The sequence below is a fragment of the Poromitra crassiceps genome (assembly GCF_964638095.1).
Source record: "Poromitra crassiceps genome assembly, chromosome: 18".
Taxonomy (NCBI): Eukaryota; Metazoa; Chordata; class Actinopteri; order Beryciformes; family Melamphaidae; genus Poromitra; species Poromitra crassiceps.
In genome coordinates, this window is record NC_139636.1 from 8,957,818 (window position 1) to 8,976,706 (window position 18,889).

General features: G+C 47.6%; 1 protein-coding gene and 1 pseudogene across 2 annotated transcripts in view; one reads left to right on the top strand and one right to left on the bottom strand.

Moving 5' to 3' along the window:
* Positions 1 to 3,042: 3,042 nt before the first annotated feature.
* On the bottom strand, positions 3,043 to 4,284 carry LOC310793214 (general transcription factor IIE subunit 1 pseudogene; annotated as a pseudogene). Its single transcript has one exon. The product of its transcript is annotated as a general transcription factor IIE subunit 1 pseudogene (transcript).
* A 3,788-nt stretch (positions 4,285 to 8,072) lies between these two features.
* LOC310792913 (cadherin-13-like) overlaps positions 8,073 to 18,889 on the top strand; it is a gene marked incomplete at both ends in the record, with an annotated part of 277,855 nt that continues 267,038 nt past the window's right edge. Inside the window, one exon of the mRNA XM_083654681.1 lies at positions 8,073 to 8,117. Within this exon, the coding sequence (XP_083510807.1) occupies positions 8,073 to 8,117 (45 nt within the window). The remainder of the gene's footprint in view (positions 8,118 to 18,889) is intronic.

Below are 18,889 nucleotides of genomic sequence, written 5' to 3' on the forward strand. Positions count from 1 at the left end.
ACTTCTTTTTTATTGACCTGTACAAGTTGACTCAATTCTCCTCACACACACACACACACACACACACACACACACACACACACACACACACACGCATAGCATATTTGTATGTTGTGGTTGGGATCCAGAGCCTGTAACACATATAACTAATACCTTCACAGGCTTTTGTTCAGACTTGAGCTGCTGTCCAACCTTACAGTTTTTGTTTCTTTTGCAATGTACAGGCCACTGCTCTGTATAGTGACATACTTATAGTATTTACATTGTTTCATGTCTCCTATGTACTGATCTCAACATCACCAATAGAGAGCTAAAGAGGAAAACCAAGAGATTTTATGTGTCCTTTTTTCCATAGACATTTGATCAAATGTTTATAAAATTAGATTTACTTAGTCAAACCAATCGATTCAGCTATATTTAGAACCACGAGAGATCATAGAATGTTTCAACCAAAACTTAAAAACAAAATGTCTAAATTGTTTTTCTTATGTTGTCGATGGAAAAAAGAATGGCAGTTGAAGTTAATCAATGATGATCTCATCAGTGATGTCACTTGAGCAATGACTGTTGACAGTCATGTCGATAGTAACATCATCAGTGATGTCACATAACTGCTGAGGTTATAAACTGGATGACTTGCTCACAGCACAGCCAATCAAGCCAACTCTGGACTGAAACGAGTAAATAGGGTTGAGGAAATAAAAGTGGCCAAATATGCCAGCGTTCACAGTCAAATGGTGCAAAGGAGAATTTGGATTCAGTGGAGCTGAACACGGAGGAGCCACCCATCGTCTTCATGGCTCAGCTCTTTGCACTGACAGCATTTCAGCCGCCAGGGAGAGAGAAGGTCATGGTGAAGGGAGGCACTCTCAAGGGTGATGACTGAGGAGACATCACACTAAAAACATGGAATGATTCTGCTCATGATGGGCTCAGGAGACGCTCTGCCTGAGGGGCCTGCAGTCCTGACTGAGGAGCAGCTGGCATCAGCGATGGAGCTGCTTTGTGGCCTTAGAAACTTGAGAAACACCTGTGTTACATCGTCTGGGGCCTAAAGCTTGGCACCTGCTCATCCGGCATATCCGGAGGATACAGAACTTTTCTGTGCTTAAAAAAAAAAAAACTACTCTGAAAACAGGGGGTCATAGTAAATAAATGTGATGTGAGTTATCTAACTACGGTATGTCTAGTTAATACACAAAAATAAAATTAACACCATATAAAGCCATCTTTCTATGGGGGAATAACACTGTAACACACATCTGCCAGATATGGGGTGTGGGACAAGAAGACCAAGAAGCCAGTAAAAATTCTGGGTCCCGCAGGAATAAGTCCTGAAGTAGCATGTTGGATCATAAGGGAAAAGTGAGTTTTAGAATGGGGAATTCGCTTAAATGCATGAAATACATGCAAGGTCTGTGGTTAACAAAAGTTTATGAAACTGTGGCCTTTGTGTCAGTACGATAATCTTCACGAACGAAGACTTTTATGACTTTTGAAACGTTTTCTGAAAATCGCGTAAAAAGAAACGCACATTTATGCATCAAAAGTCATAAAAGTGGTCCACGTTTGTGATGATTATGTAATGGTGCTGACAAAAAAATGGCTGCAGTTTCATCAACTTTGTGGCTCAGGAGGTAGAGCGCACTAACCAGAAGGTCGGTGGTTCGATCCCCGGCTCCTCCAGTACGCATGTCGAAGTGTCCCTTGGGCAAGACACTGAACCCCAAATTGCTCCCGATGGCTGCATGGCAGCTGGTCGCCCTTGGTGCTTGAATGAGTGAATGTAGGCACATTGTAAAGCAAATTCCCCATTCTAAAAGCCCATAGCCTTTCCCCCTCATGATCCAACATGGCGGCAATTTCTGGTTAAGCCTACAAAAATACATCATCGATACTCTATGGATACCAGGCTCTTCTCCTTTAACCCATTGATACCTGATGCAGCATTTGCGTGTATATCCCTCATTTGTGTGTGTGTGTATCCCTTTGAGACCGCGAACCACGTCACGTGGTTCGCGGTCTTAAAGGGATACATACACACACACTGCTGCATCAGGTATCAATGGGTTAAGAAAGAGCCTGGTGACGTGAGATTACTCTTAACGCCCAATTATGCTCAAAGTTAAATGCGGATAGTCTGTTTATTTCGTGCGTAATTCTGCGCGCTTTCTGAAAGGTTACGCATACGGAAACGGAGCAGTACCAGACACACTCACACATTTGACTCTCTACTGCCCACTAGTGGATCTATTTCTTAACATGATACCAATGTGAAAGATGCATGGAAGTTTGCGGGCAATAACGGTTACATCACTTGAAACAGACGTATTCAATTTCCTATGAAAATGGCGCATAAATGAGTCATTATATGAACGCCGTAATGCAGTGTTTGCACTCTGTGCAAGGGCTCAAAACTACAGAGAAGGTATCCAGGTGCCGAGGGGCGCAGGTTCGTGTCCTCGTGTCACCTCCGGCTTGATCGGGCGTCCATACAGGCACAATTGGCTGGTGTCTGGGAGGGAAGCCGGATTCAAGGTATTTGTCCTGGTCTCTGCACTAGCACCTCTCCTGGTTGGTCGGGGCGCCTGTTCGGAGTGAAGGGAACTGGTGGGAATAGGGTGATCCTCCCACGTGCTACGGCTACCAGTGAAGCTCCAGCTGTCAGGTGAAAAGAAGCGGCTGGCTACTGCTTATGTCTCGGAGGAAGCATGGTGCTAGTCTACCGCTCTCCCCAGATTGGCAGAGGGTGGAGCAGCGACCGGGGCAGCAGGGGGAAATTGGGGAGAAAATGGGGGGGAAATCTGAAAAAGAAGAAAAAAATAGGGTATCCAGGTGCTCTGCGATCCTCAGGGGCACTGATGACACACAATTGCTCGGTGTCATCGGTGTGACATCATCGGCGACCTGGCCACTCTCATTCCTTCGTAGGGACATAGAACTGTATGACATCATCGGCGACATGGTCTCTCTCTCTCTCTCTTTCTTTTGTTGGGACATATTACAGACAGAAGGACGGACAGACCGACAGTGTGTGTGTATTCAGAAGTAGTCCTGGAAGAGTTTACTCCCCATCTCAATGTAGGCCTCCTTCTCCTGGGCGCTCATCTGGTCCACCAGTTCTGGCCTGTGGCTCAGCTCTCGGTAGGAGAAGGCCTGGCCTCCCACCATCACCGCTGACTCATCCCACACCTCCTCCAACTCCTCCTCCTCCTCTTCCTCTTCCTCAGCCCTGCGCTGAAGGGCAGTGGTGGGGGAAGGGCTGTGGGGGAGGCTGGCTCGCCCTTCGACCGGTCCGGGCATGCCCCTCATCTCGTGTTGGAGGAGAGTGCGCATCACGTCTTCGCTTTCGTCGAACTGAGCCGTGCCGAGACCGGCAACGCGGTCCTCGGCCCCTGGTGCAGGGTTCTTGAGGGCATCAGTCTCGTGATAAGTGCCCTGCACGGTGCTCTGGATCAGCCAGACGGGCATATCTTTGTGTGCCTTGCCCTCACTTGCCTGCTCCTGCTGATCATCCTGTTCCTCCATGTTGATAACCACTTTCTGGGCGTACATGTTGGCGTGGGATGCACCCTTGTTGGACCAGGCCTCGCGGTGCGGGCCACCTGCAGAGGTTCCTGCCAACGCTGCGGCACACTCACGACTCTGTTTGAGGGCAGGGATCTCAGAGGACTCGGGCTCCAGCAGGTCATGGGACAAGTTAACATCTTCGGTCTCCCGCAGGAGCACGTAGATGGGCTCGATCTGTTCGTTGAAGCGTGCCACCAATGTCCTGGCGTCCCTCTTGGGCACCACCTCCTCTACCTCCGTCTGGCAAAAGGTGCAGAGAAACGTCCCCGTCACTGGGTCAAACAGCCGGTTGGCCTCCAGGTCGGTGAAGCTGGAGGAGCAGCAGGGGCAGCAGAAGGAGGCGCGGTTGGTGGAGTCTTGCTCGTCTGTCTCGATGCGCCGCCGCATGTGGTCCAGCTTATACTTGACCACGTTGACCAGCAGCCTGTAGTTGATGAAGTAGTAGTTGTGTCGCGTGGTCTTGCCATCAGGCACCGTCTCCACCCTCGTGCGGCACTTGACAAACTTGTCGACCTTCAGGGTGTTGAGCACCGAGCGCAGCTGCTTGCGGTCAAACTTGAGCAGCTCCAGCATGTCCTCCTCGCGTACGCAAGGGTTGCGGATGAGTACATCCAGGGCCAAGGCGTGCTCCACCCCGTAGAAGCCCCGAACCACCTGCTTGGCCAGCCGCTTCAACGCCGCGGGGACCTCTGTCACCAGCTCCGGTTCTGTCATCTTCTATCGGAGCAAGTTAGTTGAACAGGTAGCTGTCTGAGGACACATCCATCCACTAGCTAGTGCGCTTTATCCAAACTGGCAATCTCACACGCTATGCGCGCTTGATTTCTAGGGTGGAGATTCTGGATAAACTAACTTTCCCCCTCACCCTTGTCCTCTTCTCCATACTTATACTTCCACCACTACTTCTTGTTCTTCGAATGGCTTTCCGGCAGACTGGATGCCTTGCGGCACATTGCTGCCTCTCACAGAATACTCCCACCACTTATCAGCCAGGAAGGATAAGTCTCAGAGTCCCTACTCTCCCATCTCTTATCCTCACTGACTGACTCACACACGGACACTTCTCATTCTTATAGTAAGACACTGATGACTGAATTGCTTGAGTGGCATCACTGATGATATCACTGGTGACATCACTGATGACATCACAATTGCTCAAGTGACATCACTGATGACATCACAATTGCTGATTTATTTAATCATTTATGGCCATCATCCATCACATCCACTTCAAAGGGATTGCATGGACTCAATGTTTTTTCACGTTCGTCTTTGAGTGGAGTTTGACGAGCAGCGAGATCGGGATGTGGCATGCTGGTTTGTTTGGTTGGAGTGATCACGACATGACAGACACCTTCCTAAATAATCGTTCTCAGGTGTGCCGCGCAATTACATGGAGCCATTCGCTGACAGACGTCAGGTGATTTCTGTGAAACTTTCCACAGACTTCCCTTTGGAGCCAGCCTCAACTGGCCATTCAAGGAACCACAGCTTTCACTATCACTTCCTCTGGCCGAGTCCGAGCTTGCTGCCTGGTACTGACATGCACATGTGGAACACAATATCTGAGTCAACTGAGTGAGGTCATCTTCTACATTGTTTGGACCGATACCATAGTGCATTCGCCTCCTTCACCTCAGCCATTTTGTGTCTAAAAGGCAGGAAGTAATACATGTGCAAGCAAAACATTAATGAAGGCCCGCCAGCACTGGAACATCTAAATGGATTGGAAATGGGAAGCCCTCATTAATGTTTTGCTTGCACCTGTTGCTTCCTGCCTTTAGACACAAAATGGCTGCTGGTGAAAAAGGTCTATAGTGTATAGTGCATATCACCGCCCACCAGTAGGCTCCATCTTCTCCAATTTAACCTCTTGTGAAGAAGGTACAACGTACCAGATATCAAAAGACATAGAGCAAAAAATACATGACGTGTCATTCCAAATGTGATTTCTAGATCTGGTCCAATTCATATTGATGCTGGATTTGCCAGAAAGATTACATCTAATGGCATACCATTTTCATACCAGAAGGCTGAGAGGTATTTTGGATAATGTAATATGTGTAATATGTGTATAATGCAATATGGGACGGTGTTAGATAGAGAGAGAGAGAGAAAGAGAGAGCGAGAGAGAGAGAGAAAGAGCGAGCGAGCAGAAGCAGGTTTTGTGGGTTAAATCAGATAAATGGAGCTATTTGGTCGTCCGTGTCCCCAGTGTGTTTGTGTTGTTGTTACGGATGATTAGCCTAATGAATCAGGATAATTGGCAACATGCATACATCGTTATATTGAGGTACAGTTCAAGCACCGCAGGGAATTTATATTTTCTACAAGCAGTGGGAGGGGAACTGTAGCTGTGATCCGAACAATGAAATTATATCATTATCAACATGCATTCAAGCAATATTAACATTCATTCTATGAGTTCCCTGAGAATTAGCCGGCTGGCTAACACTGGCACGTTTACAGAAATGTCGAGTAATGTGTGTTGTCCTTATAAATAAATAAAAATAAACATAACCCCACCCACATACATACAGTACACAAATATCATTTATGAGACACAATTTCCAGACAATCGAACATCTGTTAAAATGTCACAATTAACATTCTCTCTGCATGAGTATTTGCAAATCTGAGCCATGATCATATTAGCATAATCAGCCTATAATCAGGTTGAGCCTAAAAGCTGTCAAACTGATTGAGTAAAGCTGGAATTGAAATCCTCTTCACTGTGGAACTGAACAGAAGTTGCAGTTTTGATTTGGTGACTCCACTCAACCGTGGCTTTCTCGATGGAAGTTACTTTTTTTTGCGATCTCCAAAGACCGAAATATAAAGCGGTGATTTGGAGATATCTCACGAGACATGCTATATGCTATTTGTGACATTTCAGTCTCCATCTGCCTGTGTTATTTTAACTGATTATTTGTGTCATCTCTCTTTCTGGGCTGTGTGCATAGATGCCTCCACAGCTCAGCTTGTGTGTGTTTGAACCAGGCCATCAGCGCTGCCTTTACTTCACTGATGAATGAATATGGCACAAAAGTTGTGTGGGAAAAGCAATTCCTCAGGCGTCACAACAATTCCTGCCCTCATTTTTCACATCCGTTGAGAACGGAAAGGGTCGCATTTGACTGCTTTCCTGCACAGAGAGATACAGTATACAGTAGGGGTGTCACGATACACTCAGTTCACGATACGATACGATACACGATATTGGGTTCACGATAACGATACAATACGATATTTTAACAGTATCTTTTTTGCGATCGATTTGTAAGTTGAGGGGGGCATCCTCCACGCTAATTTGAGTCATTTCACCATTTTCATCCTCCGTGTCTGTAACGCACGTTTGAACAGAAAACAAAGCAATGAAAAGGAGAGCGAGCATGCAATCAGATGCAGATCAGTGCCACCATGTTCAGCTTCTTTTTCTCGCGATATGAGATTTCATCTCAACGATACATATTGTCACGTTTTGATATGTGTTTGGCAGTTTGATACTGTCGATGCTCAGTTGTGTTCCTCATGGATGTTGTTGTTGTCCTCCTAAATGTCTTAGTGACATTTTCCACTTCATTTAAATTTAGAGATGCCTCCTGGTTTATCTGGCCATTTTTAGATATGACGGCCTTCTGGCCTGAGAAGTTTCATTATGTGCTCTGAGGCCCTGTCCTATATTTGAATGAATGTATATATTCGTATTATATTTGTACATACTTGTATATCACTCCTTTGATGTAAACGCAGAACGTGTTTCTAACACTAGATGTCACATGATGACCTGGTGAGTCATGTGACAGGCGAGGGGTTATATAAGATGGCGTCTGTATATGTGTGTTTTATGTCTGAAGAAGAGCGTGAGCTCGAAATGTAACACCTGGAAAGAATAAAACAAAAGCAAACGGGAGCTACAGTGTGCGGCCTTTATTTGTTTATTTCACCACGTTTTGATATCGCAATATATTGTGGGACGATATATTGTGACATCCCTAGTATACAGAGACCCCATCTGACTTTGTGATGTGAAGCTAACCTTCTCTCCTCCCCCTGCTCAAGATGGATAAACATTTTAATGAGCAAGCTTTTTTGCATTCCAAATAAAAGTCCAAAATCTTCCAAATAAAAGCACAAAACCTTCAAAGTAAAAGCCCCAAACCTTCAAAATAAAAGCCCCAAATGTTACAAATAAAAGCCTCAAATCTTACAAATAAAACCACAGAACCACTCTCTGTGTCTCTCTCCATCCTTCTCTCTCTCTCTCTCTCTCTCTCTCTCTCTCTCTATATATATATATATATATATATATATCTCCTCTTCTCCTCCCTCTCATAAATCTATTGGTTGTGGTCTCGGCTTCACTATCCAGTGCTTTGCTGAACTGAACAGACTGCAGTTGTATTTGGACCTTGGAATAATGAGCAGAGCTGCTCCAGCCTCTTTCACCCTGTGGTGAATTTTCTCTTTTTACTCCGACACAAACTGAGACTGAACCGACCATGGAGACTGGAGTCCGCATCCTCTTGGCTTTCCTCGTCCACCAGGTAAGAGGGGGGATGCACACACATGCACGCGCCTGTGTGCCTGTGTGCGTGGGTGCGTGTGTGTGGTGTGTGTGTGTGTGCGTGTGCGTGTATGTGTGTATGTGTATGTGTATGTGTGTGTGTATGTGTGTGTGTGTGTGTGTGTGTGTGTGTGTGTGTGTGTGTGTGTGTGTGTGTGTGTGTGTGTGTGTGTGTGTGTGTGTGTGTGTGTGTGTGTGTGTGTGTATGTCTGTGTGTGAGGAAGAGAGAGAGAGAGATATGGACAATGTGACAGACGGAGCGTGATCCGACTCTCTTTTTATGCAGGACCATCCGTCTGGTTTCCCCAGGTCTATTCAGCAGCGTTTGTCAAGTGTCAAGTTTGTCCCATTGATCATCCCAACTCGGCGGCCTATAACGCATGGGGGGGGGGGCAGTCATAATGCATGGGGGGGGGGGGGGGGCAGTCATAATGCATGGGGGGGGGGGCAGTCTCTTTAATTAGGAATGCCATTCACATCCTGAGAGAAAGAGAGAGAGGAAGAGAGAGCGAGAGAGTTGCAAGTCACGGCCCCGACTCAGTCGCATCTATATTCTGCTCAGCTACCAACTTGAGCATTTCTTTGGACCAGGCTCTGTGTGTATGTGTGTGTGTGTGTGTGTGTAGGTGTGTATGTAGGTGTGTGTGTAGGTGTGTGTGTGTGTGTGTGTGTGTGTGTGTGTGTGTGTGTGTGTGTGTGTGTGTGTGTGTGTGTGTGTGTGTGTGTGTGTGTGTGTGTGTGTTTTGGACGGGTAGAGGAAAGGACGAAGGACAGGGGTGATTCCAGAGAGAGAGAGAGAGAGAGAGAGAGGAAGAGAGAGAGAGGGAGAGAGAGGGGGGGGAGAGAGAGAGAGAGAGAGAGAGAGAGAGGGAGAGCTAACTTGATTAAGGTTTGTGTTTGGATGTTGCCCAATCTATATGCACTCTCTCTCTCTCTATTTAATAGTGATGTAATTTCCACTGTGATAGAGCCACTCGCCCGTTTGATCTGACTTTAATATGAGGAGAGATGATGACTCTGAACAGCTGATTGTGCCAGTCTGTCTTCAAGTGATTAGCTATTTAATCAAAAAACAGTAAGGCTTAGATTTGTAGATGACACCCAGTCTTTGGATAATTTTCTCAGCAGGGTGCTCACTGTTCAAGCACCCGCCCTGCTGGAGTGTCCTTGAGCAAGAATCCCTCCCAGCTCCAGCTCTGACCTCTGACCTCCCACTAGAGACTTTGCAAGAGAAACAGATGTTCCTTATGAGGATCAATGGAGTTCCCATTCATTTAAAACGGCCATCTGTGGGCAGGTAGGACAATGCTACTGTCACTGCCTGCAGGGGGCAGTGTGGAGGTGTAAGGGGAAGCTATTTTGGAATCTAACCTGCCAAGACTATTTCTAAACACAGCAAAGGATCTAACCTGTCCAGACTATTTCTAAACACAGCAAAGGATCTAACCTGTCCAGACTATTTCTAAACACAGCAAAGGATCTAACCTGTCCAGACTATTTCTAAACACAGCAAAGGACCTAACCTGTCCAGACTATTTCTAAACACAGCAAAAACACTTCTCTCCCCTTTCGCTCCCTCCCGCTCTCCCTCTCCCCCCCTCTTTCTCTTCCTCTCTCGCTCCCTCTCTTTCCTGATCTCTTTCTGCCTCTCTTCCTGTCCCTCTCTCTCCCCTCTCTCTCCCTCCCCGCGCTCTCTCTCTCCTACCCCTCTCTGTCCCTCTTTCTCACCCCTCCTCCCTCTCTCTCTCCCTCCTTTAATTGGCCATGCCGTCCTTTCATGGCTACATTTGTGCTTGGATGCTGAGCTCTCAGTCCATCCTGATTCAGGCCAACGTCTACAAACAAATGATCTCACTCCCTATGTTATTGATTATGTTGATCGCCCCACCAACACAACACAACACACACACACACACACACACACACACACACACACCCTGCCTCTGCTGAGGAAACAGGAAAAGATAGTGGGTGTGGCTTCACTGATCACTGGTGTCATCAAAAGCAGTATTTCATGAGCACTTTACCACCTGGCTCTGAAGACGCATCCTTCACATTACAACTGAGATGCTCTCTCCTCCCCTCCTCTCCACTCCCCCTCTCCTCCTCTCCACTCCCCCTCTCCTCTCCTCCTCTCCACTCCCCCTCTCCTCTCCTCCTCTCCACTCCCCCTCTCCTCTCCTCCTCTCCTCTCCTCCTTTCTCCTCCTCTCCACTCCCCCTCTCCTCTTCTCCTCCTCTCTCTCTCTCTCACACACACACACACACACACACACACACCCCGGCGGCAGCCCCGTCCTTGGCAATAACTCCCAGTTTTCCAAATGAAGCACAGTCTCTCTGTGTGGAGGAAGGATTCACAATAAGCACAGCACTGTCTGTCTGTCTGTCTGTCTGTCTGTCTGTCTGTCTGTCTGATGTCTGTCTGTCTGTCTGTCTGTCTGTCTGTCTGATGTCTGTCTGTCTGTATGTATGGCATATTTGTCTCGCTTCCCTCACTCCACATAACCACTCTTACCTTAATTGTAGTTTTTCTTGATTGCTATTTGTTTTTATGCTCAAATGCATGACTGCCCAGTGCCCACTCATCTTCACAAATGTACACATCAAAACCAAACTCTCTCAAAACCAGGTGCTGTAATATTACATCTAAACCAAACTTTGTCTTCAGACATCACACCAAAGCCATACTGTACACATACACTACAACATAGCTGTTACACACAGCTGAGATCCATTTAAAAGTTTACCATAAAAAAAACTGTTACTGCAATGAATAATGGTGCTTATGGTTTCCCCCAGAACAACCTCTTTACATGTTTTTAACATAGAATACAATCAAATCTAAACAAGCCGCTCCTCTGTGGGCCTTTTATCTGTTTCTCCTGAGGTTGTGCTTGGTGTGAACAATTTGGACTCGTTAGTGTTTCCACCTGGGGAATTGTGTTAATTGGGTTTGAGCTGTGATGACTTGAGTTAATGATATTAAATGCCAGTGCTTTCTAAATGAGCACACGGTGCAGACAGTGATTTACTGTATGGAGGCTTTGTGAGAGAGACACAGGGAGACAGAGAGAGAGAGAGAGAGAGAGAGAGAGAGAGAGAGTACGTGAGAGAGTGATAGACAGAGAAAAAGATAGAGAGAAACACAGAGTGAGTGTGTGTGAGAGAGAGACACAGAGAGACATGAGAGAGAGAGAGAGAGAGAGAGAGAGTGTGTGTGTGTGTGTGTGTGTGTGTGTGTGTGTGTGTGTGTGTCGGGGGGGGGGGGGGGGGGGGGGGGAGATTGAGAGAGGGTGGTGTGGGGGTTCATGATCTCCAGTAGAATGTTAGCATTGGTCTGAGGAGAGAGACGTGCCATGGTGGACTGGACTGGATTGGACTGACTCATCGCTGAACATGATACTCAGGTTCCATTGCCAGTGTAGCCGACATCAGCGCAAACGGGCCTGACGGTGAATGGCTGATTGTCTGATCAGAGAGCCGTCTGCCATTACATCCTGCAAGCCTTGCCTGCAAATCTCTGGAAGACATCCTACAGTTCCTCAGTAGGACGATGAACCAGTTCTTTGTAGGGTGTTGTCTAATTTGGGACGCCAACTTTGCGGTCTGTCTTGGACATCACGGACCTTGGCCTTGAGTTTGTAGATGGTACCAGACCAGTCAATACCAACATGAGAATACACTGTTTGACATTGGCAGGGACATTTGGCACATTTCACTTGGGACTCACATCATCAGCTGTGCTGCTCATCCCACAAATGCATGGTCCATACAAAAGGGGCCTCATTGTAAAAGGAAATGAACAGGCTTTCCAATGAGATAGGATACAATGCTGAGGATACAGTAAGAACAGAGATATGAACATAAACATGTAACGGCGTTGTGTAGGTGGTACTTGCAGCAACCCATGTTAAGGGCTTGTCCAGGGGTGGATTCGAACTGCCGACCCTCGGCTTGGGAGTCCAGCATGTTAACCGCAACACCAAGAGAGCTAGCTCGGTTAACATGCCTTTATACCTGGGGAGTGAGTTTAACCAATCCACTCGCTACCACTCGGGACTCACGAGGAATCCGCGCTGATTCAACTCGGTTACACTCACCCCCTTAAACTCACTCCACACCCACTGGACATCCGGGTTCACGGCATCAATGTAACGGCGTTGTGTAGGTGATACTTGCAGCAACCCATGTTAAGGGCTTGTCCAGGGGTGGATTCGAACTGCCGACCCTCGGCTTGGGAGTCCAGCATGTTAACCGCAACACCAAGAGAGCTAGCTCCCTTGGCGGAGCTGGTTAACATGCCTTTATACCTGGGGAGTGAGTTTAACCAATCCACTCGCTACCACTCGGGACTCACGAGGAATCCGCGCTGATTCAACTCGGTTACAAACAAACATAATTATCTGATGCGCTGTACTTCCCTCTCTGAGTATGGGATCGTTTGAACGCATCAGCCCTTCTTTGTCATTCTCTTCCAACATGTCTCTAAGTTGTCTTCAGTCTACTCTGTGTTCAGCATGTGTCTTTGATGTAGTCAAATCCCCCTGGCTCTTAAACACAGCTGATAGCTGTGTGAAGCTCTTCTTGTCTTTAGAAAACAAGTCACTCCAGCACACTCTATCCTCAAAACACTCTCTCTTCAATTTTTGGTGTTTTTTGCTCTTTGCTGCTGCACAACCTCTTATCATCATCTCCTCTCCTCTTCTCTCACAGTTGTCCTCTTCCACTCCCCCACAGGTCTAGTCTCCCTTCTTCTCACTCAGTAACAAGCAGCAGACACAGCAGACAGAGAAGCTTGGACTCTTTGTTACCTCTAGTTCTGGTCCTTTCTCTCTCTGTGTGTCAGGCTCCCACCTTGCATTTGCCCCCGCTTCACTGATGCAGGCGAGTGAAATGTTGCGAGTGAAATGTTCCATCTGTGAGAAGCAGTCAATCGCTTCCGTCTGCCCCTGAAGCACGCAGTACCGCCCCTGCTGCCTAGATGGCGACATGCTGCCATATATCGTATGTGTATGTGTGTGTGTGTGTGTGTGCGTGCATCTGTGTACCTCGCATGTTTCAAAGGTGCTTAGCTGAGGCAGATTGAGGTTTAAAGGTGGTGAACTTGACGGTGAAGAAAGTGATATTGGAGGAGTGATTTAGAGCGAGCACACAAAGCGTGATATTGGTGTCTCTGCATGCAGGTCGCTTCAAGGCAGTTAGAACAGCTCTGCCCACTTCCTGCTTTTGATGTATCTGTGTGTGTGTGTGTGTGTGTGTGTGTGTGTGTGTGTGTGTGTGTGTGTGTGTGTGTGTGTGTGGGCGTGTGCGTGTGCGTGTGCGTGTGAGTGTGCGTGTGCGTGTGTGTGTGTGTGTGTGTGTAGGTGTGTGTGTGTGTGTGTGTGTGTGTGTGTGTGTGTGTGTGGGTGGGTGGGTGGGTGGGTGGGTTGGTTGTGTGTGGGGGGGGGGGGGGGGGGGGGGGGGGGGCATGAGAGAGGGCTGCCATGTCAATTGAATTCCTTTAGACACAATTATTGCCCTCTTCCATTCAGGCGTATCTCATATTAATGCAGGCAGGTCCAAGGCTTTGAGCTTACAAATGAATTCAATGATGGGAGAAAAAATGTAAATGGTAGAAAAAAAGGCAAAGAGGATTAGATGCTACTGGAATGGTAATGATCTTTTCCCTGTCTGTTTTATGTACTGGTGCTCTCTAAATCCACTGTTCATCTTCTATTGTGGTAGTTCAAGCTGTCTTTGAGTGGTGTCCATGTGATCCTCACTTTGATGTTGCTTTTGCATCATCTTCTCGCTGCAGAACACAACAGCTATTTTTGACACTTTTCATCCCAGTTTCATGTGTAAACAGAGTGTAGAGCAGCTTTCTACAAAGCTACTTCCTGTTCCTCTGAAGCCAGGAAGAAAAGGCCTGGCTAGAGAGAGAGCGTTTGTCATTAAGAGGCTTTGCTGGGCTATTTCTGAGGGAACTGAATCATTTGTTGAGGCTTTCTAGATGGATGGAAGAGTCTGGAGATAAGAGAGAAAATCTGTTTGATCACATTGTCTCCCCTGTGCCCTCCAAACATCTCCAGCGCTCTCAACCTACTGTAGCATAACCATGTGGTGTGGAAGGCAGAACAGGATCTGGCACTGTTTCTAGCCTACTTATCTGTAACAGCCATTTGGCGAATGCTCTGATCTGAAGAGACCCTTCCAAAGGGAGTGAAACTACCTCTGTTGGCCCCACTCCAATCCCACACACACACACACACACACACACACACATACACACACACACACACACACACACACACACACACACACACACACACACACACACACACACACACACACACACACACACACACACACACACACACACAACACACACACACACACACACACACACACACACACACACACACCACACACACACACTCCCTGCAGATGATCCATGCGGGGATTTAGCCTGTAGCCCTGCAGTAATTACAGCATAGCATGCTAACATACTGTAGCATTTGGAGCGCAGCATTCACTCTGCATATGGATAAGTGCTTAGATAGATATTTACCAGAACACTTCAGGTCTTTTGGTGAAGTTAGTTGCGCGGTGATGCTCATGGGATGTCTGAGGCAGCGGTAATGAAGCTATGAGGATGTAACGTTGGCCTTGGCCTCACAAACACACGTGACTCCTCCACACACTACACTAGACACTGGTCCAGTCAGTCATGGACAGTGTAGGCTTGACTCCTCCACACTACACTAGACACTGGTCCAGTCAGGTCATGGACAGTGTAGGCTTGACTCCTCCACACTACACTAGACACTGGTCCAGTCAGTCATGGACGTGTAGGCTGACTCCTCCACACTACACTAGACACTGGTCCAGTCAGTCATGGACAGTGTAGGCTTGACTCCTCCACACTACACTAGACACTGGTCCAGTCAGTCATGGACAGTGTAGGCTTGACTCCTCCACACTACACTAGACACTGGTCCAGTCAGTCATGGACAGTGTAGGCTTGGCTCCTCCACACTACACTAGACACTGGTCCAGTCAGTCATAGACAGTTTAGGCTTGACTCCTCCACACTACACTAGACACTGGTCCAGTCAGTCATGGACAGTGTAGGCTTGGCTCCTCCACACTACACTAGACACTGGTCCAGGTTTGCTCCACAGAGCTTCTCTGCAGATCAGCTGAGTGCATTTGATTTTCATTAGGATTGCACGTCTCCACTGTCACATCCTCTCCTCACCTGCACGCTTTGCTGGACACAATTTTCCACTGTGGTGACCTCCACACTGACGGCTTGCTTTTTCATGCTGCAGTAGAGCCGCACCGGGTGGTCGCTTATCAGTGTATTTGACCATTACAGCGCCCCCTGTGGTTGGCCCTGCTTCACCCCCGCCTGGAGTCCCACTAAGAGACACGGTCAACTGCTGTACTGTCTGGGACAAGCCACTGGCAGGAGTGCAGGAGCTCTAACAGACTGTAAAAAACAGTGCATTGTGTAGATCTGAAATGCATAAACACACAAGCGCACGCATGCACGCACGAACGCACATGCACGCAGGCACACACACACACACACACACACACACACACACACACACACACACACACACACATGCACCCACGCACACTCTCTCACACACACACACGCACGCACACACACACACACACACACACACACACACACACACCACACACACACACACACACACACACACACACACACACACACACACACACACACACACACACACACACACACACACACTTACTGTTGACAGATTGTTGAAGGCTGAGACAGTCCATGGAGGGTTTGAAAGATCGATGGGAGGTAATTATTTCTAATGCGGCCACAGGAGAAGGAGCGTGTCCCTTTTCAGTCATAGTGACTGTGTGTGTTCACATGCAGCCTGGAGTGTTTGACCGGTATTGTTTTCTTTAGTGTTGAGCCTATAAAGAGCTATGCTATCAATGCTACCTTGTGTTTGTTTCAGCTTTGTTTCTGGTGTGCTGGTGGGGGGTTGTGTTTTTGAAGTGAATCTTCAGATGTCAGTCTTGAGTCAAATTTTTGATTAGTTAGCCAAACGGCTAGTTTCCCTTTGCCCAGTGTTTTTCCCCCCGCCCCAATTGTACTTCGCCAATTATTCCATTGACCTTCACCCTGTTGCCAGCAGGCACTTTAAGAGGAGGAGCTAGCGGGCCTACTGTATTAGTGTTGACGTTCACGCAGTTTCCGGGTTAGCTTAGTCATGTTACAGCAAGCAATGAGTGAACATGCATTAATAACATGTAATGTATAGAGTTGGAGTTGGAATAAATCCCCTTGGATTCAGAGCCACGGCTCTTCATTCCTGCACACTCCACAGTAAAGTACTTTGGACAAAGGTAATGCAATATGTTATAGGGCATGATAAGGTTTGACTGTTGATTGAACTCTACCTTCAACGGGAAGCCAATTCAACTCTTTAAAATGGTTTGGGCTAATGTGTTCTTGATGGAATGATGGAAGCCTCTCAACTCTTCCTACACAATCGCCCGCAGAGGTAAGAATATTTTCAAAAGAGGTTAATAGCTTAGCATTTGAGTGTGTGTGTGTGTGTGTGTGTGTGTGTGAGAGAGAGAGAGAGAGAGAGAGAGAGAGAGAGAGAGAGAGAGAGAGAGAGAGAGAGAGAGAGAGAGAGAGAGAGAGAGAGATAGCGTGTGAGTGTGTGTGGTTGTTCAGGTCTGTTTCTCCTACTTCATGCATTTCAGAGGCGGTTTACTCACTTTCTCACCTGAACATCTCCCTCTACCAATGAGTCAATGGCTCTTGAACCTGGATGAGTTGGCTCTCTGAAACACAGACATCAGCCAGGGGAACACTCAAATTAATCACAGCATTATTAAAGGGTAAGTTCACCCAAAAATGTAAATTCTACTCACTCATTCTACTCATTCTACCCCACCCGCATGCCAGTGGAAGGTCGGGTTTAGATGTGTTTTAACATTTGTGGAGTTTTCCAGGGAAACAGAGTTGCAGTATTCTCCTAAACAATTGAAGTGAATGGTGACCAACTTTCAAACAGAAAAACAAAAAACGAAAATGCCTCCATACTGCTGCTCTGGCATAATCCAGAAGCCCCAAGATGCCAAGTCAACTTGAAAAGACATCATTTACAACCTGTTTTTACCTGCGATCTTCACTATAGCCATGAGCTGAAAGTCCCGTTTGTTGGTACAGATTAACTCAGCTCATCTTAACTCAACTCAGATTAACTCAACTCAGATTAACTCAGACCCATTTAACTCAGCTCAGATTAACGCAGCTCTTAACTTGTCTCACCTTAACTCCTCTCTCTGCTCGGGTTGGACTGAATCCCTCACCGACACGCCAACTCTCCCTTGGAAAGGTCACAGTCTTCCAGGCGTCTTTGCCTCATCTCAGCTGTTCCGTTTTCTCAAAAAAGAAAATCCTGGTTCTCTCTCGCACGATTGTCCTTTTCCCCCCCTGTTTTTCTCTGCTTCTGACTTTTCACACCTCTCTTTTCTGTCTCTCTCTCTTTCTCTCTCTCTCTCTCTCTCTCTCTCACACACACACACACACACACACACACACACACACACACACACACACACACACACACACACACACACACACACACACACACACACACACACACACACACACACACACACATCTTTCTCTCTAATAGAAAATGTGTTTTAAAGCGTTCACTCGTTCTCTCTTGTTCCTGCTCTCCTATGAGCCGTACAGTCATTCATATCTCAAAGGCTCTGAGCTGCTCTGCATTCACCGACATTTAGCCAGAAATTAACAGTCTGTCCAGTGCCTCTGCTTTCTATCTCAATGGGGTCGCTGATGGAGAGTGGAGACAGAGAGAGAGAGAGAGAGAGAGAGAGAGAGGGAGGGCGAAACAGAGAGAGAGCTAGAGAGAGAGAGAGAGAGAGATCCTGAAAGGTGAGGGGGAGTGATGGAAGCAAAGCTGGGAGGAAGGAAAGGTGAGAGCCAGGCTGGGAGAGGGGAGAGAGAGGATAGAAGATAGAGGAATGAGGAGAGATGGAGCCTGAGGCAGTGTTGATGTGTGGACAGTGGGTGGAGCCTGAGGCAGTGTTGATGTGTGGACAGTGGGTGGAGCCTGAGGCAGTGTTGATGTGTGGACAGTGGGTGGAGCCTGAGGCAGTGTTGATGTGTGGACAGTGGGTGGAGCCTGAGGCAGTGTTGATGTGTGGACAGTGGGTGGAGCCTGAGGCAGTGTTGATGTGTGGACAGTGGGTGGAGCCTGAGGCAGTGTTGATGTGTGGACAGTGGGTGGAGCCTGAGGCAGTGTTGATGTGTGGACAGTGGGTGGAGCCTGAGGCAGTGTTGATGTGTGGACAGTGGGTGGAGCCTGAGGCAGTGTTGATGTGTGGACAGTGGGTGGAGCCTGAGGCAGTGTTGATGTGTGGACAGTGGGTGGAGCCTGAGGCAGTGTTGATGTGTGGACAGTGGGTGGAGCCTGAGGCAGTGTTGATGTGTGGACAGTGGGTGGAGCTTGAGGCAGTGTTGATGTGTGGACAGTGGGTGGAGCCTGAGGCAGTGTTGATGTGTGGACAGTGGGTGGAGCCTGAGGCAGTGTTGATGTGTGGACAGTGGGTGGAGCCTGAGGCAGTGTTGATGTGTGGACAGTGGGTGGAGCCTGAGGCAGTGTTGATGTGTGGACAGTGGGTGGAGCCTGAGGCAGTGTTGATGTGTGGACAGTGGGTGGAGCCTGAG